Raw genomic sequence first — 26,646 nt, forward strand, 5'->3', positions numbered from 1 at the left:
AGGAGGAGCCAGCCTGGGGATCCATCCCGCCCCCGGGGCGACGGGGAATCCGGGAGCAACCCAACGTGCTAGCGGAACTTGGGCGCGGGGGGCGGGGCCTGAGCCGCCCGTCCTCCAATCAGCGCCCGGCGTGGGCGCGGCGCAGCCAATTGTGGCCTCGCAGCTGGCGGGGGCCGAGGCCGCGCTGGCCTCCCGCCCAATGGAAGGGGAGGAAGCCGAGCTGAACAGCCGGGAGGGGAGGGGAGGGGAGGGGAGGGGGCGGGGCGGGGCCGCGCCCGGTCGCGGCGTGATGACGCAGCTTCCCCGACATTCCATGTCCAAGATGGCCGCGGTCGGCGAGGAGGGACGTCGCTAAAGGGGGCTTACCTGAGGCGAGGGGTGAGTGAGCCCCGGACCGCGGGCGGCGCCGCTCACCTCCGCTTCCTTGGAGGTCGGAGTAGGGTATGGATCCCCGCGTCCACGCCTCGGCGGAGTCTCTCTCGCCGGATTCCGCCTCGCCCCGCTATCCGCGGCGCAAATCGAAGTTAGCGGGCGACGGGGGAGCTGCGGGACGGGCTCCGGGAGAGGGACTGAGACAGACCCACGGGCGCGGCGCGGGGCGGGGAGGCCGGCGCGGACCCTGAGCACAGGCGGCGCTCCTCGCAGTGAGGGACTCGGTAGCAGGCGGGGGGCGGGGGGCGGGGGCGGCGGCGGCGGCGGGGGCTTCCGTGGCTGCCCGCGTCTGCCCGCGTCTGCCCGCGTCTGCCCGGGCGCCCCGCAGCGTGCGGGCCCCTGTCGTGGGCAGGCCCGGGGGCTCCGGGTGTTAGCCCACACCTGGGCTCCTGCGACTTGGGGGCGCGAGGAGCCGTGTAGCGGGGTGGGACTGGGAGCAGGGAGCAGGCGCTTCCGCGGCGAGGGCCGGTCACCGGCCCTCTCCCGGGTCGCTCGGTTCGTCCCCGGAAAGAATTGGTCGTTTTCTTCCAGCAAGCCCGAGGCGGGAGTCTAGAGCTCGTTGGGAAGCTCTGAGGCTGTTGCCAGCGCCTGGCATGGTCGGTATCGCTCCCCAGATTTTACATTGCCCGTTAAGCCCGAGCGAAAATCGCTAAATCATCGGAGGGATAGGCACGACTTCCAGGAGCAAGGGTTTGAGGTCGGGGGTCTTACGTGTTTGTTAAGCTCGATGACGCTTACGCGTCCCGCTCTAAATGGCTCTTCAGAGGTACCGAGCGTGGCGCCTTCCAGCTGTGAGCGCGCATTTAAAGGTTCGTGTGCGTGACGGTGCCAGAAGGAGGGCCCCACGAGGAGCTGCGTATCCTCGGCCCCCGGAACGCGGCGTGAGCAGAGTGAGCCTCCCGGATCGCCGAACGACGGCAGTAGGGGTGGTGCTGATAGACGTCTCGGTTAAGATCGTTAGCGTCCTTAAGATGCTTGCCTGTTAAGTAAATAGTCGTAAATAGTCTTCACTATAAATGTAGGAGCTGTCCAGGACTGTGGTTTTCTTGAGTGACGGTTCCTGGTGTCTGATTTTAGGGGGGGGGGGGGCTGTCTCATTTTGATCCTAGTGTGGTGCGTTATTTATGCATATCAGTTCATCTTTTTTGTTGACCCTTGCTTAAAACATACTTTACGTTTGTTTATTTCATTTTGAAAATGTGGTTTGCGCCGACAGGCACTAGAAACGTTCTAGTTGCTAATGAGGTACTTAAATACCGCTTCTGAAATTGAATGTCATAAAGAAACTGGTCATAGTTGTGGCCTACTAAAGGAACTACCTTATTTCAGGAGGTAATAATGTCCAAAAGCATTGAGTTCACTGAGGGGCAAAAAAAAAAAAAAAAAGTTTTGTTTGCTTTCTCTAAAAACTAGGTGAGGACAAACAAAAGGAATTAAGTTCAAGGTAATTGAGAATACTATAAAGAATGTTAAATTGGGTTAAATCCAGTTCATATTTTGAGGGTCAGATAAATGATATATCAGAGTACTTGCCGGCAGAATTGTACAACTGTCGTTCATAGGTTTTGAGGAATCCAAAAAGCCAGTTAATTATAGAAGACTAAGTCTGGTGAATGTCTCAGTATTTGCAGAGAGCAGTTAGATGGATGGCTCTTGGATGCTAGAGCTTGTTAATCTATTTCAGAATCTTGTTGGAAGAGCAAAAAAAAAAAAAAAAATTGTGAATACTTGGGAAAGGAAAACTCATTCCCTCAAATTGGCAGAGTTTTAACCAAAAAAATCCAGGTGATACACATCTAATTACTTTCCTTGGAAGTTTACTATACTTTGGTGGTGAAAGAGGGATTGCTAGACATGGGTCCGTTCAGGTTTCCCGAGGACGCTGAATATAATCTCTCTTTGTATCCTCGTAGACATGAGATAAATGTACACTGGGTAAGGTCTGTTTGGATGGGCTTGCATCCATTCAAATTACTGAACCCAAAATGTTGATTAATGGGTTGACATCAGCCGGAAGAGAGGTCTTCAGAGGAGTTACAGGGCTCTGGTCTTGCCCTTACTCTGGTTAGCACTCTCTTATTACCAACTTTAGATATGTGAGGCATGCTTCTCAAGTTAATAAATGCACTCAAAACCTGTAGCTGTAAAGAATTCTTAAAGGTTGAAGCAATAGGCCAAAACTAACAAGATGTACATAGGCTAGGTTGAATTTACAAAAACTCAATTACTCATATTTGAAATAAGAAAGACCTGACTTGAAAAAAAAAAAAAAGGGATTCTAGGATGTAATATTCCATATGTGGAGGCAAAGTATAGAATCTTCCCCAGACTGAGAGAAAGCAGTATCTTTGTCTAATGAAACATTGTGGCTCTGCCATTTACGGCCTTTGTGAATTAGACAAGTTGCTTCATGTCTCTTTGATTCTATTTTCATCGTGATAAATTGTGAGGATAAGAAAATACAGCTTGCAGGCATGCTGCGTTTCACTGGGCACGGTGCTGAGTATTAGTAATCTCCCTTCACCCATTTGCAAAGGTCATATAAAAAGTGCTGTTTTCCATTTTGGTTGTTAATGTTTAAGGGTTATCTTGAAACACTAAAAACCATCTTGAGAAGATAGAGATGTTTGTTTACCCTGGAGAAGAGAAAGGAATGGAAAAATTGTCTTCACATACTTGAAAGGCAATCAGATAACAGAAAGGTATTTTAAAGGCTTAGGGAGCAAGGTAGCTTCAGAGTGTTGTAGAAAAATCAATGTGAGAATTAAAGAATAAAGAATTAAAGAATAAGAATTAAGAAATTAAGATGAACACTAGTTCATAAAGAATTAAGAATAAGATGAATTAAGATGAACACTAGTTCATAAAGAATTAAGATGAACACTAGTTCTTCATACCCAGCAATGCCATAGGCTGCCTGGTAAACGATTAATGTCCCATTAATCAACGTGTCCAAATGACGGTTAGTGGGTGATCAGGTATTACTGTTACTTACAGAAAATTTCCGTATTTGGTGAGAAAATTGAGTAGTGACCTTTACTGTTCTTTCCAACTCATAAGTGTCCATAATTCTAAATGTGAAAATGCATTTATTCTTTCATCATGTAAAATTATATAGCCAAAGCACATTCCTGAAAGGTGTTGCTAAAATGCTTTGACAGGCTGCTTGTTTATTGAGAGATTTTTACTTTGTGGAGCTCATAAACCTCTCTCTCTCATAGTAATCATGAGCTGCTAATGAAAAAACCTATAACTTCAGGGTCTTGTGAAAAAATAGAGTAAATAGGGAACAGGTCTATAGAACTGAGATAGGAACTGTTCCAGGGGGATGAATGATTCAGAGGACTGTTTTTATTCTATTTGTGTACATTTATTTTCCCTTCCTTTCATGTATTGTTGGTTTGGCCTGAGTCTAAAGGCACCTACCCTGCATCGTTAGCATGGAGTTTGGCCACTGACAGCAAGGCAGAACAGGCATGAGTATGTTTGTGGCTTATCCACTGGGGTCTAGGGTTGTCTTCCATTTCTGTTTGACCTACACTGGGTCCTAACCCTTTCCTCACTCTGCCCCTGTCATCTCAGCAGGTCTCTTGGCACTTTACTTCCCGGGGGGAGTTTTAGGATTTATTTATTTATTTCCTCCTCCTTAAATGATTTCCCCCCCCCCAAAAAAAATCCAAACTTTTCCTTTCCTGTGTCTCAAAGAAAGGGCTTTCTTCCTGAGGTTAACTTTTTTAACTTTGCTTTTTATGATCCCTTGGCCAGTGAACCTCTGGTAGCTTATTCAGCCTCTGGTGGCTCCTTCCCTTCTTGCTTTCAGACATCCTTCCTTCTCCTTTGTGATATAAATGAGAGTAACCTGTTTCATAACCTATTCATTCCTTGGCCCTTGTAGTCTTCCTTCTGCCCCACTCTACTTTTGCAAAGATTCTGCTGTTTGCACATGTGTATGAGTCTGCTCTGTTGCAATGGTTCTCATACCATACAAATCACCCATTTGAAATAGTATGCAAGCAGTCGTCTTTAGTACACAGTTGTGCAGCCATTACTACAGTGGACTTTCACTGTCTGAAAGAAATAGTCACCAAAGTCACCTTTCCTTAATTCTTGGCTTTTTGATGTTTCTTTAGCATCTGTCACTGTCGACTACCACATCTGGCTTACAGCCAGTATCCCTTGATTTGTCTTGCAGTTAAACTTGCAAATTTCCCACCTCTTTCACCATTCTTTCCCTTTCTTTCCTTTGGTGATTTCTTCTGCTTTTTTAAGTTCTGTCCCCAGACCCTATCTTTTTTCACTCTCCAGCCCTCGACCCGTCACCATGATTTTAGTTGTCAATTCAGTGTAGATGAATCCCAAATAGATGTGTCCCTTCCAGAGTTCAGCAGTCCTGTTTATCTGTCTGATGGGGTATTTCCACACAATTGTCTTACAGATTCTTCAAATGTAGTATTTTTGGAACCAAAATTTTTCTTCCTGCCCCAGGTCCGCCCATCAGAACTAACTCTTTCTCTTCCCATTTTTCTTTTTAATGTTAAAAAATTATAATATTAAAAAACCTTAATATTAAAAAATTACTGTCAGGCATACAAACTTGAAATCATCTGTTGCCACATTTTTTCCTCACAGCCAGTTGTGATGCCTCTTCTTTACTCAATTCCATCTTGTGGGGACAAGCCCTCATTAGGTATTACTTGAGCACCTTCTATAGTCTCCTAACAGGTCTTCCTCCTGCAAATCTCCAGACAGCCCCTACCTCATCCCTCTCTCCCCTTACCATGCCTTATTATTTTTCAAGGCACTCCCCACCCCATGACAAGTAGTAACATTTGTTTCTCTTTGTCTCTACCACTAGAACACAGGCTTCTAGTAGGTACAGACCCTGTGTCTCTTTTCCTGCCATGTCATTGAGGCCTGCCTCATTAGTAAATACTCTAAATATTTGAATGAATAACTACATGCAGAACTGTTGGGCTAGTGTATCTTAAAGTGTATACTCCCAACTAGTATCCCTTGAATAAAGTACAGATATTTTGAGATATTGATTCCCTCAGCCAATTAGCAGGTTGCTTTCTGCTCCACAAGAATGTACCTGAGTGTTGGTTACTATTATTAATATTGAAAAACCAGAAATATCTCAAATGTCCATTCACAGTAGATTGGATATGCAAATTGCGTTTTATTCATAGAATAGAATATGTACAACAGAGTTTCTCAACTTCAACACTGTTGATGTTTTGGACCAGTTAATTTCCTGTGGAACGTTGTTCTGTGCCTTTTAGAATGTGCAGCAACATTCCTGGCATCTTCCAGGAAGGCAGTTTAACAACCAAAACTGTCTCCAGATGTTGACAAATGCCCATGGGGGAAAGATTTGCCCCTGGTTGAAAACCAGAGTGAATGAATTAATAGTGCTTTATGCAACAACAAGGATAAACCCCACAAACATAACGTTGAGGAAAAGAAAGCAGTTGTAACAGGGTGACATACATTCCACAGTCCTTCATAAACCTGCGAACTAGTTGCTAGGAGTAGAAGTCGAGGTAGTGGTCATCTTTGGGGGTATTGTGATTAGAAGAGGAGTGAGGAAAACCTTCAGGATGTTGATAATATTCTGCTTCTCAGAGGGATGGTGTGACACAAGTGTTCACTTTGTAAAATTAGCCATACACTTGAAATTTTCTTTTTGTATGCTGTAATGCAATTACACATTGTTTGAGTTCATAAAAATCATTAACACACTCATGAAGCAAGCATTCCTTGGCTGCTGAGAGATTCTAATCCCGAGGGGGTAAGGAGGACCTGGTCTGATAAGCAGTCTTATCTGAGTCTCTCCCACTTTTTATGAAGTGAAATAAGAGTACACAGACTGCTAGTTTACCTGTGGCCTGGACAGTGCACATGTTAACATTTTACCACCTATACTGTGTGAGCCTGTGTTTTAGCGGAACCATTTGATAGTAAGTTACAGACATCATGATACTTTACCCCTAACTAAATACTGAAGCCTGAGAATAGTTGTTTTCATATATAATCACAATGTTGTTATTCTAAGAAAATTAAGTCCCTGGAATCACGCCCTGAACCAAAGGCAGATGCTCAACCACTGAGCCAACCAGGCATCCCAGACCTGGGTCCCTTTAGAGGCTAAGATGTGGGCTCTGATTTGTTCCTGATTATGGGAGTGTCATTGCTTCTAGACACTTGCAGTGGACAGTGCTAGGATAAATATGTATATATATATATTTTTTAACCATGATTTATTTTGATATTTTCAATTAAAATGTAACATAGGTTTTCCTTAACCTTTGATCTTGTGCGTATATGTTTCCTTTGAAATGAAAATTTGATTCCTAACGTTAACATTTATATATCTTTGCTTTGTCCTGCAATACACACATGCACACAAATGGTTTTACAGTTAACAACATTAACACCAGTACAAAAAAGCAATACTGGAGAAGTTTAAGATACCTTTGCAATTCTTTAGTCCTTAGAATATATCTCAGGATGGAATAAGATCGGGAATTACATATAATAGTTTTCTGTGTAGTTATGTTTCCAGTTTGCTATACACTGGGTTTATTTTGAGTTTGAGGATTTGCTTTTTTTTAGTTCATGAGTGTGTTAAATATTTACATGATTTGAAAGTCAAAGTAACAGAAGAACTCCCGAACCAACCTTGAAAGAGCTGCTTCTAGTTGGCTATAGCTGGAATAGTTTGGGCAACAAAATAAATAATGATAATATTTTATTAAAACTCCAAGAATAAAACAAATATTGAGTCTATACTCAAATAAATGAGGGAGAAGGAACAGGTCTTTTCTTATAAAAGAAATCCAAATAATGTTGAAAGAAGGAAGGAAATAGAAAATCACGATCAGAACACCACAGTAATTGTTCTTGCAGGCAAGATCCTCCAATGAATGCTAAAATTAATGGGTGAGACTTTAAGGAGAAAAACAGGTAATTTGCTTAGTATTTTGCATTGCAAAATATTTTCTCCAAAATGCTTACTAATCACTATGGTGATTATAAACCTACGTCCCCACATTCTTTGATACTTATTCCAGGAGATGTAGCCTTGGAAGATGTTGCCTAATTCCCTGCCCTCGAGAGTGGGCTAGACCTTGTGATTCATTTGTAAGGAATAGAAAATGGCAAGGAAAAAATAATGACTTCAGTGAGAAGCTGGGTACGATCCCGTCTTTACCCAGTGCTCGTGGTTCATAGCAGCAGCAGCATCAGGAAGTTGTTCTGATATCTGAGGTGAGATGAGGTGAAGGACGCTTCAGCTCATGGCAGTCTTCCCCAGAACTCCAGTCTGTTCTTGGGAAAACATCAGACACACCTAAACCAGACATTTCAGTCTGCCTACTACTCTTCAAGACTGGCGAGCTCATGAAAAACCAGGAAAGACTGAGAAACTGTTACTAGAAGATAGTCAGGAAATATGGCTCCTAAGTGCAGTGTGGCATCCTGGATTAGATCCCGGAACAGAAAAGGGATTTTTGGGAAAACTCAAAATTTGAGTTTTCAAGGCTGTAGTTGATAATGTACCAAAATTAATGTCTTAGTTTTAGTAAATGTACCGTGGCTGTGTGAGATGTTAACGTTGGAGGAAGCAGAGTGAAGTGTATACAAGAATTATCTCTTGTCTTTACAACTCTCCTGTAAACCTACAATTATTTTCAAATAAAAGTTTCTTAAAAAGGCAAAGCTGAGTAAAAAGGTATACCCAGAGAAGTACTGTTCCCATCCCTGTCGTTTCCATTCTGTTCTGTGTTCCCTATCAGGACACTTTGTTTACTGTGTGCAGTAGCCTGCATCTAGGTGATCCCAGAAACGTCTCCTTACTGGTACTTAAAGGTCTTTTTCAGGTTTGTTTTATACCTGCATGGTACACCATTACTGTTAACGTTAACTGTATTTTATTCAACCAGTGCCCTATTGAGGGATGTTTGAGTTGTTTACAGTTTTTGCTATTATAAATGACGTTTTCATGAATAATCCTGTGCATGCATTGTTTCATACTTGTAATGGTATTTTCAGAGTGGATTCTTCGAAGTGGGATTACTAAGTAAAAGAGCAAATGCATATGTAATTTTGTTGAATATTGCCAAATTCCCCTCTGAGAGTTGTATTCCCACCAGCACTATATGAGATCGCCTGCTTCTCACTGGCCTTGCCAACAGAGCGTATAGTCACGCTTTTAGATTTTCTGCCAACTGAGAGTTGAGAAATGTGTCTCAGTATGACATCTGACTATGAACTCTTCGTATTTTACTGAGCACCTGATTGCTCGCTTCCCATGTTTACCTAGGCTTTAGGTAACTACCCTGCCCAACCCCCAGTCATTGCCCAGTTCCGTCATACACACAAGTACAAATTAGTTGGAAGAAGATTGCTTTTCTCCTAGTACCTAGTTTCTTCCTTTTGGAGGAAAGATCAGATTTTTAGGGCTCCTAGGAGCAAGGAGGAAGAGGGATGCACTCAGCCTTGCCACATCACCTTTCCCACCAGAAACGAAGTGGCACAAAGAACAGGTTAGGCTCCCAGATTAACTGAGCCTCTGGCCTAGAATTTAGTTAGAGAACTGCTATTTTCTTGCAACCAGACCAGCCTGGTTCTGGCTGCCTCTTTAAAATCCTTTTGCTGAACGATTTGAAAATTGCTGTTCCCTAATCAAGTTTACAGTATATATTCCAGTGGCCTCTAGATGAGAGTCCTTGTTTTTTATTTAATTTTCTCAACATCACTTACATTTTTTTAAAAAGATCCATTTGAGAGAAAGTGGAGCGCATGCTTGCCCGCATGTGTGGGAGTATGCAAGCGGAGTGAGGGGCAGAGGGAAAGAATTTCAAGGTGACTCCCTGTTGAGTGTGGAGCCCCTCACGGGGCTGGATTTCACAACCCTGAGATCACAACTTGAGATGAAATCAAAAGCCAGACACTTAACTGACTAAGCCACCCAGGCACCCCAACATGATGCTTTAGAAAATCTCTTTATTCTGAAAGAAAAAAAGAAGAGGATGAGAAAAACTAGAACATGTTAAAGGAGCTCCCTTCTTCTCTTGTGGACCACCTCCCTCCATTCTTTCCCTCAGAATCACAGCATGCATACCAGATTTATACTACTCAGTTCAATGACTCTCATGCAGGTGGGAATTCATCCGATCTGGTGGCTTCTCTGAGTGAAATGAAGTAAACCAAAATGAAATTTTGATTGAGTGCTGAATGGAAAAGATGGATAATTTTGGAGCATAAGTCTTTGCAAGGGGTTAGGACAGGCCTGGGTTTTACTGAAGATTGGGATGTAGACCAATGCAAGGGATTAGCTCTACTGAAGAAAGGCAGAAAGGAATGGGAGACGGAAATCCTCTTCCTTTTAAGCTACCATGAAATTTGAGATTATCGTCTCAGTCACTTAAGTGTTGAATTGGCTTTGGAGGTGAACCTAGGCTAGTATCAATCAGTAGTGTTGCCTCTCAGGGAAATTTTGATCCGAAATCAAGTGTAATCTGTGACTGTAGACTGTTTATAATGATCGAGATTGTTTAATACAGAACATCCCTTTCCAACTTTGCTGCTGCTTCTCTCTCTTAGGATTCTAACATTTTCAGAAAATCTTTTGGAAAGAACAAGTCTACTTCAATAAATGAAGGAGAATAAAGAAAATTCAAGCCCTTCAGTAACCTCAGCAAACCTGGACCACACAAAACCATGTTGGTACTGGGATAAGAAAGACTTGGCTCATACACCCTCACAGCTGGAGGGACTCGATCCAGCCACTGAGGCCCGGTATCGCCGAGAGGGGGCTCGGTTCATCTTTGATGTGGGCACACGTTTGGGATTGTATCCTGAATCCCCTTGGAATCGTTATAAATAGGACCCCCACCACCACCAGCACCAAGAATTAAATCAGATACTGTAGACAAAATATATAGTACTATCTCTGTACTGAAACGGCTCTTAAATATTTTTATTTAAATGTTGTTTATTTGTTTGGCTCTTCAGAGGTTTTCTGTTTGTTTCTGTTTTCATTTAAATGTGTAGAGTTAGCCGTTGAGTGAGTGACCATCAGGAGGAAAACAAGTGTTTGGTGATCATAGTTGAAGTGTGTCTAAAGAGTGGTAGAGCCCTGCCTTGTTACAAGTGTAAACTTCAATTTGCTAATTCTCATGTCTGAGTTCTGATACCCTGAGATCCCCTCCCCTCTTAATTACTGATAGTGTTTATCACTGATTTTGTTGTTATTGTTTGTCTTTATTTTTCCTCATTTAACTAATGGCATAACCTGTAACAATTCTCAGTAAAGTCCTTAACCAGAACAACAGACACTATGATACCCTAGCAACTGGAATAATTTATTTTCATCGCTTCTACATGTTTCATTCCTTCAAGCAATTCCCAAGATATGTAAGTATTTGAATTTTGTTCTAATTCTCTATCACATGTTGTTGTTTTCACAGTTTAGTGGACTGATTATAGTCTCTCTTTATTCTGTTTTCCAGAAAGTATATTTATAATAATACATGGCTATCTATAAGCAGTCAAGTTTGAATTTTTGTTTTTTCCAATTAACTATATTCAAGTCTTTTTTTATTTAGGCCACTGTGGATGATCATAATCATATTGCACTGTGTGGAATTTACTTCCTTACCTTTCACATGATAAATTTGGGCTTGTAATTGAGACCCAAAAAAAGGCCAACCAAAATGGAAGAGAAGTTCTTTATGCCAAATTACTTATTCTTCAGTTACTCCTTAAACATGCCGTATGTCTTACACTCTTTGGGAGAGTCAGACAGGGAACGTGCCTTGAGTAGCCAGGATAGAGGGGATGACACGTACAGAGCACATGGTCAGTGAAGCCGTAAGAGAGGTAAGGAAAGAAGGCTGGAGCATTCAGAGGGTAGAGTAATACCTCCTAAAGGGATCAGGGAAAATGCCCCGAGGAGTTGCCAGCAGGCAGCTAAGCCTTGGCTGCAAGCAGGGCTTAGACATGCTGCAATGAGGCAGAGCAGTTAGTCCGACAGAAGCTGGTGTGAGCAGAGACACATGGAAGCGCACTATTCAGAGTCAGCCCAACCAGGGAGTCCATGTGGCAGGAATGGTGGAAAAGTAAGCTGGATGGGCCCATGGTGAGCCTTGAATGCTGGATCAGGGAAATCTGACGTTAGTAGGTAGATTGTGAAGTTGTCCAAGGGTTTCATAAGGAGGATGACAGGAGACTTACTAGGAAATTCACCTGTTGGGGATCCTTCCTCTTGTTTAAGATTTACTTAGTGTTGTACACATGTCTTACATACTGATTTGTGAAGTTCTAGAGGAAGAAGCCCGTGGCAGAATCAGCTTGGTGCCCTGTCTGATGCCTACTGCCCTTGGGGTCCCATGGAGAGAGGGCTGTGCCAGGGAGGCGGGCAGAGGCCAAGCAGTGAGAAGGCCAGTGATATAGGCACTGCATGTGGGTCCAGACAGCTGCACCAGGGGGAGAAGGTGTAGGAGATGGAGTCTACAGGACGGGCACCTAATTGTGCTATTTTTCTGCAGCAAAGCTCACTGTTCAAGGAGCCATTATTAAGTTTGCAATGTAAAAAGAAAATGTGTTCCTATGATTCTTTTCCTTTCTGGCATCTACTTTTTTCACATGACATTTTCTTTAGAAAATTAAATTTTAAATAATTTATGAAGCCAAATTGGGAAGACCCAAAATCCTTGCTTCTGTTTCTCCATGAGTTTTGTTAACAGTATCTCAAGAAATTTTGTCTCCCTTTTAGGTGACGGGAGCTTGTTGTCTCTTTCTGGCTGGGAAAGTAGAAGAAACGCCAAAAAAATGTAAAGATATCATCAAAACAGCTCGTAGTTTATTAAATGATGTACAATTTGGCCAGTTTGGAGATGATCCAAAGGTAAGAATCTTAACTTCCTGCCTTCAAATCTTGATTCCTCGTGGTAGCATGGTGTTAAAGCTCCGTGTGTGGCCTCCGTGTCTGCCAGTCCCCTGAGCCCTAAGAAGGTCCTGTGCAGAAGGTACTTGTACTTGCTTCTGTCAGAGGAAGGAAGGTAACGTGGCATACACTTGCTAATGCATATCACTCCCTCATTTTGAGTACTTTCAGGGGCCCTAGCACAGTGTTTATGAGCAGAAATCCTCTCCTCACCATTAGCACTCCTAGACTGAGAAGCAGTTCAGCGGAGATGGCAGGGCCACGGCTCCAGCCAGCTTCTGGCAGCTTTCCTCCACCCCTGACTCTTGTCAGGGTCAAGTTCCACCCCCATTGTAATCCTTGTGGCACCTGCATGCTTCACAACATTGATCACAGCTGGTGGTGAGATAGATTTTAATCAGATCATCACACAAAGAGTTCTGGTCTTCTCAACTACAAGATCTGTGAGAGCAGAGACCATGTCTGTTTTTCCCTGGCACCTTGTACAGAGGCTGAGCGGAGTAGGCACTCAACAGCTACTTGAATGAATGACAAACTCAAAAGCACAGGTAGAGAAGAACTAATGAGGGCAGGGGAGTTCGGCACTGTCCACAGTCTTGCTTTTCCTCCCTCGCTGCTACTGCCCGCCACAGTAGACACCTGTGTCTGCCAAGCAGTGTTTATGTGTGTAAATAAAACATGTTCGTTCTCCTTCATGCTTCAAGGAGGTAACAGAGGCCCAGAATGCTTTTGTATATGTTGTATTTACAATGAATACTAACTTTATAAGTATTGTCAACATGGGTAACTCTGTTTCTTAAACTGATTTATAAATCCGTTCACCTGTTTCTAAAAATGTGAGTCAATTAGGAATTCATGCTAACGGTGATCAGAATGCAATTTAATAGAATACCTGTGGGTGTCTGATTTTTACATAGTAGGAGACAGTTGTAGGAATGTGTTATGGGCATGTGGCACTGCACTGGTGTGTGTTATCCTAGAGTGCCTTTGGGTGTGTGTTATCCTAGAGTGCCTTTGGAGAAGTCCCCTTTTACCTTTACACCTTTACCCACTATACCTTCAGATCAGGAAACTGAGACCCAGTCGGGCACAGTGAGGTACAGGTTCTGCAGCTCCAGTGCCCCCAGATGATAGGAAGGGGGGAATGAGCATACTATTCAGACTTTTACTGCAGGGTCCAGCCTGCCCCTCCTTTCTATCATGTGCGTCTTCCTAGAAATAATCTGGAGTACAGGGGCCAAAGGAAAGCACAGTGAAGTCACTGTGGAAGACATTTCCCTTGCCAGAGAGGACAGCGAGCAGGGCAGTTATTTGTGGGAGGCATTGTAAGCAATTAGGAAAAAGATTATGAATCATGTGGGACTTTTTTGCCTTTATGAGCTTTGCTTTAACTGTGTGTGCCTCCCCCCACCCCCCCCCCCGCCCCATTACATTAATTACTCGTATGTTCAACAGATACTCTAGCCACCACTATGTGAGACTCTAGACCTAAAACAGGTGGCAGGACAGTCATGGCCTTTGCCATTCTCATGGATTTTATAGTGGAGTTGGGATAGATTTTAATCAAATAATCCTATAACTATCTGATTATGAGCTGTGATGAATGCTATAAAAAGATTATTTAAAGGTGCAATGAGGGCATTCAGCCTGGGCACCTGGACAGGTCCCCCAGACAAGAGTTGTGGGGCTGAGGGAAGGTTCCCTGAGGAATGATGCTTGCACACAGACCTATAATTACCCCATTACTTGAATATTTGAAATACAAAGGGAGGCTGGGCCTTGAGCTATCCTGTAATACTATACGGGCCACAGCCTCAAAACCTGTAGGTGCACTTGTTTGGAAGACTGTTCCTACATTGAAAAGTCATGGTGAAACTCCTGGGAAACAGGAAGTGCCAAAACCAGACAAAAACATGCCAGTGTTAGCAGGTTTTTTATATCATGGGGAACTTTCTGAGATCATGGAAAGCTTTCCTGAGAGAGTGCTGGCAGCGCTAGGGTAGAAGGATCTTAGTCCTGCCATGCTGGTTGGAATCACTCATCATGAGAGAACGATTCGTGTTCTGCAAAGTGAGGCCAGACCTCAGCGTGAAGCATGTTCCCAGCATGTCTTCTCTTTCTTTAGTTAATGGATTCATTCACCTGTTAGATATGGGATTTCCGGCCTCCAACAGCCCTGTCTTCCATGGTGTAAACAAGTCATTGTCTTTAAGTGCTAGGTGCAGTCAGGCTGCACAGAGGCTGCAGTCTTGAAGTACCCATTCATGGATGTTAACTAGTTCAAGACACCCTGGAAGGACATGGGGGGGGGGGGGTCCATTTACCATAGCAACAGTAAAATAAAATGTCCGGAATTAAGCCTTGTAAGAAACTGGAGATCATGGGAGGTGGGGGAAGGAACTTAAAACTACTGAAGGAATGAAAAAATTCCAATAAATGTTTGAGAGGAAGATTCAAAGGTAAAAATCTCTGTTTTCCCTGAATTGCCCTATGATACAGGAAGTTCCCAACCAGAATGTCAACAGCTTTCTTTTCTTCTGGCCTGATACTAAGTAAAATGATAGGACATTGAGGTATGGGGGACTCCCACAAGTCCCGCTGCCAAGATGACCAACAAAGGAAGGAACAGTGTCATGCCAAGAAACACCCTGGCCACGTGCAACCTCTTCACTACACCAGCAGCACCTATTGTGTGTCCAAGGACAAAGCCATCAAGAAGCTCATTATTGGAGGGTCACCCAGGGGCTTAGTCAGTCAGGGATCCGACTCTTGATTTCAGCTCGGGTCATGATCTAGCCCAAGCACACACTCAGGTGCTATCCTACAACCTCCACCAGTGGCCTGTGTAAGGAGCTAAGTCCTTCAGACTGAAGGAAAACTGTCTCCTGGAAAACAAGAAAATGGAAATTATACTCAAAAATTAGGTAGTGGGGAGACATGCAGAAGTAAAGAAAGATAATGATTGCACGCTCCCTTCTAAACGTTACATCCTTCAGTCCTGGGACAAGACAGATCAGTGATCAGAAAAGATTTTGTGTGTGTTGACAGGTTAGGATGTGGTTTAGTAAAAGAAAATGATGATGTATTCTGGAAATGGTGTTGGAACAGACTATTTCAGGTAGAGGAAAGATTTAAACACACATGCTACGTATGTACATATCGAGCAGGTACTGAGAGTTTGTGTGAGTCTGCATCATCATCATTGCTTATTTGCTTAAAGTTTTCAGTGGAAATTCCTGAAGGAGTGTGGTCTTTGATGGAGGTCTGGAAAGAAACTACAGTCACGTTAAATTCTCTACAAAGTAAAGGTCTATTAGTAATGACATTTCTGGGGCACCTGGCCAGCTCAGTCAGGGAAGCTTACAACTCTTGATCTCAGGGTCATGGACTTGAGTCCCACACTGGGTGTAGAGATGACTTTAAAAAATAAAGTCTTTAAAAAGTTTTAAAAATAAATTTCTAAGAATGTTTCCAATATTTTTAAAATATCAACCGATTGTTTTGTCTTCCACTTTTTAGTTTTCAGAATTTCTCCTTGACTCTGAGCAAGGTGAAAGCCTGGGAGGGCAGAGTAGAAAAGGAATGAAAAAGTTGCCATAATAGGCTAGAAGAGAGGAAGTGAGAAAGCTCACTGTTGAATGTGGCTATAGACCTGTGAGTGGAATCATATCCCAACATTGGTGGTTTTATTTTTAGGAAGAAGTGATGGTTCTAGAGAGAATCCTACTCCAGACCATAAAGTTTGATTTACAGGTGGAACATCCATACCAGTTTCTCCTCAAATATGCAAAACAACTCAAAGGTAAGGGGGGAAAGTTACTTAAAGAACTCTTCATTGTGAAATCAAGTCTTATTTATAATGATTTGACGGCACTCAGATTATGCTTCTAGAAAGAGGAAAGCAGGAGAGTTGGATGTGTGAGTGTGCCTGGGACACAGGGTGCCCAGACAGCCCAGTATTGAAGCTGTTAGTACTGCTTCCTGTCAGCTATAGACACATTCTGCCATCCATTTGCCAAGTGATAGGAGGCAGGAAAATGAGTCAGAATTTTTTAAATAGCCTAATAAAATCCGCCTTGGAGCAGGCTTCCCATAAACAGTGCTTCAGCACAGGTCACGTGGGAAGAGAATAGAGATGGGACTCAGTCCCACCCGTCTGTCCTCAGTTCCCGGGCAGCAGTCGACTGCAGTGTTTTGGGATGGTGCTGGGCACACAGTGGACTTTAGAGAAATGCTGCTTTTTATGCACTCTATTACTACTAAATTACCTTTTTCTTCCTGTTTCTAGGTGATAAAAACAAAATTCAAAAGTTGGTTCAAATGGCATGGACGTTTGTAAATGACAGGTACATGTGTTCAAATGTTGATCTGATTGTACTTTTTAAAATAGGCAGGGACTATGGGTCGGTCATTCAATCTAGATTCCCTATTTCATATCTAGGACTCTGACTCACCCAGCTTGAGGAGCCAGTTAATGGCAGAGCTGGGGCCAACATCCAGGAAGTCTGCTTCCCAGCAGAGGGATACCCTGCCATGTCTTGATATAAGAAGCTAAAATGAAAAAAAAAAAAAAAAAAAGCTAAAATGTGGGGCCAGCCCTGGTGGTGCAGCGGTTTAGCGCTGCCTTCAGCCCAGGGCGTGATCTGGAGACCCTGGATCGGGTCTCACGTCAGGCTCTCTGCATGGAGCCTGCTTGTGTCTCTGCCTCTCTCTCTCTCTCTCCCTGCATCTCTATGAATAAATAAATAAAATCTTCAAAAAAATAAAAAAAAAGAAGCTAAAATGTCAGGGATCCCTGGGTGGCTCAGCAGTTTAGTGCCTGCCTTCGGCCCAGGGCATGATCCTGGAGTCTGGGGATTGAGTCCCACATCAGGCTTCCTGCATGGGGCCTGCTTCTCCCTCTGCCTCTCTCTCTCTCTCTCTCTCTCTCTCATGAATAAATAAAATCTTAAAAAAAAAAAAGAAGAAGAAGAAGCTAAAATGTCATCACCAGTTTTAAAAAACATAGTCCAAAACAATAAACCAGAGAAGTTTGACAAGATACTTAGAACTCATTTGGTTCTGCCCAAATAATACATCCTTGTAATGGTTTTAGGGCTTTGCCGTTCTTTGAGCCTGGGATCTAACGAGGGGCTCTATGGGGACAGAAGGCCTATGTGTGGAGCTGCTGTCATTTGAAAGCACAATTCAGTGATGAGGATTTCAGCAATCTCTGAAGAACATAAGCTATGTTCATTTGTGTTTCATGACATAGCAATTTTTGAATGTGCCAGCATTCTGGTTCTTGAAGGAACAAGTTAGTAACTATGGCTAAAGTTATTTGTTTTGGTACCTTTAGGAGACTTAAAACTTGCTGCTTTTATTTCTAATTCTTTGGTCATTCAAGGAGGAATAAGCAAGCCAACATCTAGATGTGGCATCTCATCTCTATGCATTGGGTAACATGGCTGTTTCTCCAAGTCACGTCACCCCTTTTTCTTGTTGAACTAGTCTCTGCACGACCTTGTCACTACAGTGGGAGCCAGAGATCATAGCAGTGGCCGTGATGTATCTCGCAGGACGTTTATGCAAATTTGAAATACAAGAATGGACCTCCAAACCCATGTATAGGAGATGGTGGGAGCAGTTTGTGCAGGACGTCCCTGTGGATGTTCTGGAAGGTACTGGCATGCTGGGCTTTCCTGAGGGTATTCTGTGTTTAGGGGACTCTTCCCTGTTAGCCTCAAGTCCCGAGAATAGATGTCTCCATGTAAGTAAATGTAAGTCATTCTTCAGAAGCACCTTTAATTCAGTTCTCTCATAATATCCACTCTGTCCACACTGTGCGCAATAGTTTGGGGGATTTACAGATGTGATCCCCACTTATCCGTCCCTGTAGGGGAATTGTAGCCTAAAGTTAGGAAATAGGCTTTTTTTTTTCCTAAGCACATTTACTTTACCAGTTTGTGACAAATGTAATTGTTGCCCATCATTCAGACATCTGCCACCAAATCCTGGATCTTTACTCACAAGGAAAACAACAGATGCCTCATCACACACCCCACCAGCTGCAGCAGCCCCCACCTCTCCAGTCTACACCGCAAGTGCCACAAGTGCCACCGCCTCAGCCAGCTCAAGGCTCCGACCCGCCCCAGCCACCGCAGAAGGACTCGCAGCCACCCGCCCCACAGCCCCCACCGCAGCAGGCCCCACAGCCCAAGAAGCCGTCCCCGCAGCCCAGTCCTCCCCGCCCAGCGAAGCGAGCCGTGGTGAGTGGGCCAGGCAGCCCTAGAAGCCGCCAGCACTCTGGGTGGGGGCCAGAAGCAACACCACACCAGAGCACGGTCCCTCTTCTGAGGGCTGGTGAAGGACCCTGAGCTGGGGGTCCCCAGCCTCACCATCTAGCTACATGTCCATGGGGAGCTTGAGAACTACTTTGGTCAGAGGAGGGGAGCCCCTAGGAGCTAGGAGGGCTCCATTGTCCCTGCTGCCCCGACCAGCAGGGTGCTGGGCTCAGTATCTCCGGTCTCTGGCTTTTTCATGTTTGGTGCTCTGAGTGACACCGGGTTTTTGTGAATACTTCTCCCCACAGCAGCACCCCAGCCAGTAGAGGAAACCATGGTGGGGGGGGAGAGAAACACATGTCAGCAAACTGTTCATTGGATTTAGGCCAGCGTGTTAAAGGGCTTGAGACTTAGTGTCTCTGTTGAAAATCCTTGGTGGTGCCATCTCACCTGGGAAAGGGAAAGAAGCAGGAAGCAGAGGTGTTCTTTTAGGTACCTGGTCTGCCCTGGAGCTCTGAGCCAAAACTGATTTTCATCTGGAACTGTGTTCTGTTGCTGCGGATAGCTCTTAGATAATCAGTTCTTCTTATCCCTGGGGTCTTGGTTAACAGTTGTATATTTTCTTTTGTTATAGGTTGTTTCTCCCAAAGAAGAGAACAAAGCAGCAGGTAATTTTCTGTTACGAGGGTTTTATTTTTGTTTTGTTTTTTTTTAGCTCAAGTATCTGTTTATCAAAACTTTAAATTCTTAGTCAACGTTGTTTCTGCAAGATTTATATCGGCCTTAAGATTCAGCCTTAGAGCCCATCAAAACCTTTACCCTGCTTGCCAGGAAAAGTCCCCTAACTGAATTTTAGATTATATTCTGACAAAAGTTATCAAAAAGCTTAGGAGCAGTAAAAATGTACTTAGTAACATATATACAAATGTGATCAGGAACGTAAGAGGAGGACGACAGCAGGGGTCCTTCCTAGAGGTTTGGTTCAGCTCACCACAGTAGACAATAACGGGCCTGGGTGTCCCCATCCTGATCACCAAGTGGTAGAGTGGAGGGCAGATGGGATGGCAGTGACAGGCGGTGCTCTTGCCCAAAGAACCACCCTATGTCCCAGCCCTGCTGCTTGTGTAGGCCAGTTCTCTTTTAAATACTGCTTGGATTTTGGTTTTGGGTTTTTATAGAGCCCAAAGTTGGTTGTGATTTGTTTCTATATTGGAAACAAATGGAAAGGGTGAATAAAATCTGGAAGATTACAGAACAGAAATTTAGAAGCATTTGTCCCTGTGTCATGGGCCCTGACATACTGTACTCTTTGAAGGCACAACAGTGTTTACTCATTTCTGTTTCTCTTTTGCTTAGTTCCAAGGTGGGAACTCAGTGGTTTATTGAATTGTTGTGAATCTTCAAGTTATAATAAAGCTACATTTTTCTCAGGGTCTTTGGAGAAGTGATGAGTTCACTACAGGTGAATTTTTTTTCTGTTCCATCTGGGCAAAAACTTAAGTGTGAGACCCCGAAGTGGGCTGTGCTCCCTGCCATGTGGACATACAGTTGAGCTGAGCTGGTGTGCTAGACCTGTACGTCTATACGAAGCAGAGACAAGCCAGTGGTAACCTTAGAGGACTGACCTTTGAGCACCTGGAACTGAGCTGAGGGGTTGGTCCTCTAGGTAGAAGGATGCATGTGGGCAAGGGAGCTGGAAACATATGGAGAGGAGATCTTTCTAGAATGTGAAGAGGTAAAGGGAGGACCTCTAATGGACAGAGAGTGACTGGAGCCACATGGAGTCCACGTGGAGGAATGTGGATTTTTCGTAGGCAGTGGGAGCACTGAAGACGTTGGAGCAGGAGAATGGCCAAGTCTGAGTTCCTTTTAGAAGAAGGTTCATGGTGGCAATAATAGGACAGATAGTTGGGAATGAGGAGGAGCTCGCAGGCATCTGGGTGAGACATGATAAGGGCAGTCAGAGTGGTGGCTTATGGCCCACAGAGGGCACAGAACACAGCCTGCCATAGGGCCTTGACCAGGTGGTGTGCTACATGCCACTAGCTATAGGGGGCTCTGAGCGCTGGAAGTGTCGCCAGCCAGAATCATCACATATCGCTAGTGCAGCACACAGACCAGATTTCCAAGTATTACTAAGAAAAAAGGTAAAAGAGCTTGTTGATTAATTTTTATGTTGATTACACATTGAAATGATCAGACTTTTTTTTAAAGATTTTATTTGAGAGAGCATGTGAGCACGCATGGAGCAGGGGAGTGGGTAGAGGGAGAAGCAGATCCCTGCTGAGCAGGGAGCCCGATGTAGGGTTCAATCCCAGGACCGCGAGATCATGACCTGAGCTGAAGGCAGATGCTCAACTGACTAAGCCACCAAGGCGCCCCTGAAATCAGATTTTTATATATAAGGTTAAATATTAAATTAACTCACCTTTTTCTAAGGTGACTCCCAGAAAATTTAAAATCACATGTGGTTCTTCACTTTGGGGGCAGTGCTGACCTAAAGAACTTCAGCTCTGCTTGGGAGAGAGTCGCAGGAAGGCCTGCGAAGGGACTGTGACAGCAGTCACAGCAGAGATGGGGAAAGCGACCTGTGAGCTGCTGGGTCTAGGGTGGAGCTGGAAAGTGAGGCCATGGCTTCAGGAGAGAGAGCACAAGCAGCCAGAGGCATAGATTTACAGTTCATTCACCTGAGAGAGGGGATTTGGTCCCCCAGGAAGAGGATACAAACAGACATATCCCTGGACTTTGAATTCAGCCTGTTTGGGACAGAGGAAAGCAGGAAAGGCTCAGCGACACTAGAGTAGTGTCCGATCAGAGCAGTGGACAAGCCAGAATAAAGTGAGTTTCTGGAGAAAGGGTCAAACATACAAGCAAGCGCAAAGACGGGAGTTCTTTTTCGGTTACGTGTGCACACTGCACCCTCATAAACACAAGAGACCCGGTTTGGTGTAGCCCGTCTTGGCTTAGTGGTGTCCCTGTGGAATGCTGGTTGTCTGCAGCCACCGGACCCCGAGGGGTGGGCTGTGTGCTCCGCCCCTAATGTCCCGTTTGCTTTTATGCCAGCTCCCAGCCTCTAGGTCTCTCCTGCCACCAGTGGGAGCACTTTTGTAAGGAAGAAAACAGACTTAAAATGTGCCTAATTAGGAATCCAAAGGTGGAGGTTTCTCCCGTGAGCCCTCCGGCTGGGGTGGCTGTGACTGTGTTCTAGTCCAGTGGACAGGGTAGAAATACCGCCCCCCACCCGATAGGTAACGGAGACAGTACTCTGCTGGTCCTTTCTTCTTTCAGTGAAAGGTCTTATTTGGGAGGGTCAGCAAGGAAGGCGGGTAGATGCGGAAACAGCTGTTAAGAAGCCAACAGGTTGTTCTATTTAGGGTGGGGGTGGGGGGCGTTTGTTAGACCTCTTTGGGTCTCATGAAAGGATTAGCTCCTAATGGTTTAGCTGAGGCCTCTCTCAAGTTCCCTAAAGCCTTGTCATATCAGTTCTTTTTCCCCAAAGAAATTCCTGAATGATACATTTTCCTTTTTTTTCTTCTATGACCTGTTTATTCGCATGAAGAAGTATGATTGCTTTTCAAAAACTACTTTTCCTTTTTCCTTTTTAGAACCACCACCACCTAAAATCCCCAAAATTGAGACCACTCACCCTCCATTGCCTCCGGCCCACCCACCTCCAGGTAAGTGTCCACTGAAAGCAGAGTGGAAGTGCCACCTTTTCCCTCTGCTTTTTCGAAGGGTAGACTCGGGAAGGCCTGGGGACAAGTTTATACAAGGGAGACTCGGTAGCCAAAATTTTAAAAGAAGGTAATGACCAAAGATGTTTCCAAAAATTGTGTGTGTTTTTCACAAACCAGGTATTTTGAGGATGTTATAAATTCCAAGTATATCTGGATATTCTATGGCCTCTCATGTGCAGAAATGCCAAACTATGCAGGATAAATAAACATAGAATCAGTTTTAGTAAAACAAAGCCCTGACAATTTATGAACATTGACCTGGCAGGATTGCTGTAGATCTTAAGAGCCCAGCCTCGGTCACATCTGCTTCCTAGTGGCAGGAGAGTGGGTATGTTCTGAAGAATAAGCAGTTGCCCAGAGTCAAGTGGAAAATAAATGAAACTGTGACAAGTTCTCGACAGGCGCACAGTGAGCTGGGAAGCTTCCTTGGCCTCACGTAAAAGTGAAAAATCATCGTAAGGAATATAGCCTTGTCACCCTGGGGCAGCGTTCTAGAAGATGGAGCAGGAAGCTAGGGTGGGCAGGAGTAGTGTGTGGTCTGAGGGCTGCTGGGCCGTCCTGACCTGCTCTGTAACTCGTGCTTAGGCCCCTAGCATGTACCTGTGGCTAGGGTACCACCCATTACATTTCTTTTTGCTTCTGGTCAGTCATGGCATTTTATAAGCTTTGAGAAAACAGAGGACTCATTTTCTACTTTGGGATAAATCCTACAGTCCCCAATCCAGTATGAAGCGTGCTTAAAAAGACATCTGCAGTGGATCATTTGAGGATTTATGTAGCATCTCCTGTAAGCAAGCACAGATCCCCCAGCTCCTGTGCCCCGAGGGTGTGCGGAGAAGAGGTGTGGTGTCCTGGGGAGCCCAGCGCACACATGGCCCATGTGTGGTGTCAGGAGCCCAGCAGAACATAGGGAGCTCCCCACCTGGGCAGCGGGCAGGAAGGGTGAAGGCACCGGTGCCAGGGGGTGAGCTGGCTAGGCTGCTAGAAGGGCTGCCGTCGGAGGAAGAGTGGAGTCTGGAGTCTGGCAGCCACGGTGCCTGAAGGCAGAGGTGGAAGCAGAGGCCAGGCCACAGGAGCTCACTCCAGCAGAGGGGCCTGTGGCAGACGGGAGACAGATGGAAAGAAGGTTTGGAGAGGCAGCAGGAGTCTCCAGTTTGGAGAAGAGCTAGAAGCACAGTTTCTAATGAGACGCAGGAAGCAGAGGCACTTAGGTCACCAGGGATGTTAAGAGGGCGGCTGGCAGTGGCGGGTGCCAAAGCGAAGACGAAGAGGGCCCCACAGGTGCCTGGAGAGACCACGTGTTCCAGGTTCACTTCTAGAGGACAGCACATGACCTGGTGACCTGGAGAGACCGCGGAGTTGTAGGTGACAGGAAGTGACGTCTCAGAGACGGGAAAGGGTGTTAGTGGACCCAGGCGGCCGTGCAGTGGCACACAGGAAGAATTCAAGGTGCTTGGCACTTTTGTCCACAGGCCTCAAGCTCAAACTGTGCTGTCTAGTCAGCTTCTGGCACCATCGGCCCCCAGCCCTGCCCTGGAGCCCAAACAGATTTCCCCGTAGGCATGTCGGTCGGACCTTCTGACCTGGGTGGGCGTGCTGGTCAGTTCAGGCTGAGCCCCAGGGCCTTGGCTCTTGTTGAAAGATGGCCTAGCTGGCCTGAAGTTCTGCTCTTGCTCACTTGGTGGGAGCAGTGAGGGGACCGCGGTCACCACGGCGCCACCCTGGGCACATTGCATGTCCATGTGTGCACAGTCAGGGCTGCTTGGAGCTCCAGGGGGCACAACAGAGTGAAGTGCTGGGAGACCAGAAACCCCGTTCAGTGGCCCTCACTTTTCTGTGTGACCCAGAGATCTTGGCTCCTAGGACTTGCCTTTGACTTCTGGGCTGCCTTAGGAATCCTAAAGATGCACTTTCTCCATGATTGGCCATCCCTGGTGCGATGTCCCCAGTGTCATTTTCCAGGTGTCTGACCATGAATGCAGAGGGGGAATCTTAGATGAAAACGTGTGAGGTGGGGCTGTGGACAAAGCGGGCAGGGGCCGCGCTGCGAAGTACCGTGGGAGGGCAGCACCGGAGGCTCAGCAGTGCTTTCTGGGAGTACGCTGGGGGGTCTCCTCTCATTTGTCTGTAGTAGACTAAAACCAGAATTGCTCCTTCACGACCACATCAGGAACGTCAGAGACTTGTTCATTATTTTTTTAAATGTTGAGCAACTCTCAGGCTTTGTGCTTGATGCCAGTGCTGCAGACAGTTAAGGTGACATGACCCTGGCCTCAGTCTCTAGAGACAGGCAGGAAGAAGGGGCTCCATGCACTGCAGGCACGGCCTTGGCTGGTGCTGTGAGGACTGAGGGAGGGAGACCCGGCTGTGCTGGGGGGAAAGGGGACCTCTGTGATGGCATCAGGCACTGGCCTCAAAGGTGACCGCTGCTTGCTGTTCCTCTGTGAAGTCGGCCCTGGTGGAAAAGCAGCAACCTCACCAGCCCTGCACTGGGGGCCGGGGGGGTGGCGGGGGGGGGGCATGAGAACTGCTGTGGGAGCTCATGGCTTGGGCTCTCCCCACCCTGAGGAAGTCAGTGGATGTGTCCCCACACAGGCAGCCCCGGGAGCCACCCCAGGGCCGGGCAGTGACTTGTTTTTCCTCTACAGACCGGAAGCCTCCCCTCTCGGCCCCCTTAGGCGAGGCGGAGCCACCAGGCCCCGTGGATGCCAGTGACCTCCCCAAAGTCCAGATTCCTCCTCCGGCCCACCCGGCCCCTGTGCACCAGCCACCACCGCTGCCACACCGGCCGCCGCCACCGCCGCCCTCCAGCTACATGACCGGGATGTCTACCACCAGCTCCTACATGTCTGGAGAGGGCTACCAGAGCCTGCAGTCCATGATGAAGACCGAGGGCCCCTCGTATGGTGCCCTGCCCCCAGCCTATGGCCCTCCAGCGCACCTGCCCTACCACCCACACGTCTACCCCCCCAACCCACCCCCTCCCCCAGTGCCCCCTCCACCAGCCTCCTTCCCCCCTCCTGCCATTCCTCCCCCCACTCCTGGCTATCCCCCTCCTCCCCCCACCTACAACCCCAACTTCCCACCCCCACCCCCACGCCTGCCCCCCACCCACGCAGTGCCCCCTCACCCTCCTCCAGGCCTGGGCCTGCCACCGGCCAGCTACCCCCCTCCGGCTGTCCCCCCTGGAGGACAGCCACCCGTGCCCCCACCCATCCCCCCACCCGGTATGCCTCCAGTTGGGGGGCTGGGGCGGGCAGCCTGGATGAGATAACGCGATGCCTTTTCTTTCCCTTGGTTTTTTAAAGTTTTTCTAATCAACTTGAAGAGTAGTTTAAGTGGGTAAGCAGCAGGGTACCTTATATAATACTAGACAGTTGCAGTATGGGAAGAAACAGACTGGACCCTGAGATGAAATCGGGGAGGTCGTCCTCCACGTCTGGAGAATGGGGCCAGCGGCTTCGGTGTAGCCTGGGCAGTGCCGGTTTCCAGCCTCCCTCGCACTTGGTGGTAGCGGGTGGCGACAGCCCCGCGCTGGGTTATTGTACTAGTGAAGACGTTAACCAGCCATATTGGCTCAAGAAATAGCTTCAGTAAGGAGTGAATTTCCTTCTAGAAATCAGTGCCTATTTTTCCTGGAAACACCATTTCAAATAGTCCAGTTCCATCTGAAGTCAAGCTGTTGTCCTCACTTTCATTCTGTGACGTTCTCCCGACACCCAGTAGGTCAGACGAACCACTTTTTTGATTTAGAGATATTTACATCCTTTGTATTAAACTTATTTTGAAGGGGTTGCCTTGTTGGACGACTGTGTTCTTTTTCCTCCAGAGAGAAGGGGAGAAATGTACTTAGTAATGAATGTTTACATCAATTTGCAAATCCCTGTACATAGAGATATATTTTTTAAGTGTGAATGTAACAACATACTGTGAACTCCATCTTGGTTACAGACGCAGCTCCTTCGGTCAATTATCCAAATAAAACCCGTTCTGAAACTCCTTTTGTTTCTTCCGCACAGGAGGGGGGGCCCCGGGGTCTTTAGCAGCCCTAGGATGTCAAGTCCAGAGGCAGCTCCTCCCTGGCCCTAAGGGCCAAGGGGCAGACAGAGGGACGCTGGCCTCGCAGTCCCCAGACCGGACCCCACGTCTCCCAGGGCGGCGCCCCTGTGGGTCCAACCTTGGCGGGCGAGCCCCCCGCACCCTGTGCCTGCATTGGCCCCCTCGGGGGAACCCAGCGAGTTCCGAACCAGTGCACCTGCGCAGA

General features: G+C 46.2%; 1 protein-coding gene across 3 annotated transcripts; it reads left to right on the plus strand.

Annotated features, from left to right (window-relative positions):
• The first annotated feature begins 239 nt into the window (after positions 1-239).
• On the plus strand, positions 240-26,378 carry CCNK (cyclin K). Of its 3 annotated transcripts, none has more exons than XM_072839889.1 (11): positions 240-378; positions 10,039-10,287; positions 10,770-10,851; positions 12,212-12,343; positions 16,079-16,184; positions 16,671-16,728; positions 17,873-18,042; positions 18,359-18,630; positions 19,280-19,313; positions 22,251-22,322; positions 25,031-26,378. In XM_072839889.1, exons 2-11 carry the CDS (start codon positions 10,091-10,093, stop codon positions 25,654-25,656), a joined length of 1,749 nt encoding a protein of 582 aa, XP_072695990.1. In that variant the 5' UTR covers positions 240-378; positions 10,039-10,090; the 3' UTR covers positions 25,657-26,378. The 3 variants fall into 3 exon arrangements, with proteins under 3 accessions (XP_072695990.1, XP_072695992.1, XP_072695993.1); XM_072839891.1 differs by having other exon boundaries at positions 325-441; XM_072839892.1 differs by lacking the exons at positions 240-378; positions 10,039-10,287 and adding an exon at positions 11,043-11,316.
• Positions 26,379-26,646: the final 268 nt, after the last annotated feature.

This window comes from Canis lupus, chromosome 9 (genome assembly GCF_048164855.1).
Source record: "Canis lupus baileyi chromosome 9, mCanLup2.hap1, whole genome shotgun sequence".
Taxonomy (NCBI): Eukaryota; Metazoa; Chordata; class Mammalia; order Carnivora; family Canidae; genus Canis; species Canis lupus.

Excerpts from the sequence above, each read along its gene's own strand:
- CCNK (XM_072839889.1), top strand. The coding sequence starts at position 10,091 with ATGAAGGAGAATAAAGAAAATTCAAGCCCTTCAGTAACCTCAGCAAAC. Across the intron at positions 10,288-10,769 it reads GTGGGCACACGTTTGGGATT|ACACTATGATACCCTAGCAA; the intron begins GTATCCTGAATC and ends CCAGAACAACAG. Across the intron at positions 16,185-16,670 it reads ATATGCAAAACAACTCAAAG|GTGATAAAAACAAAATTCAA; the intron begins GTAAGGGGGGAA and ends TCCTGTTTCTAG.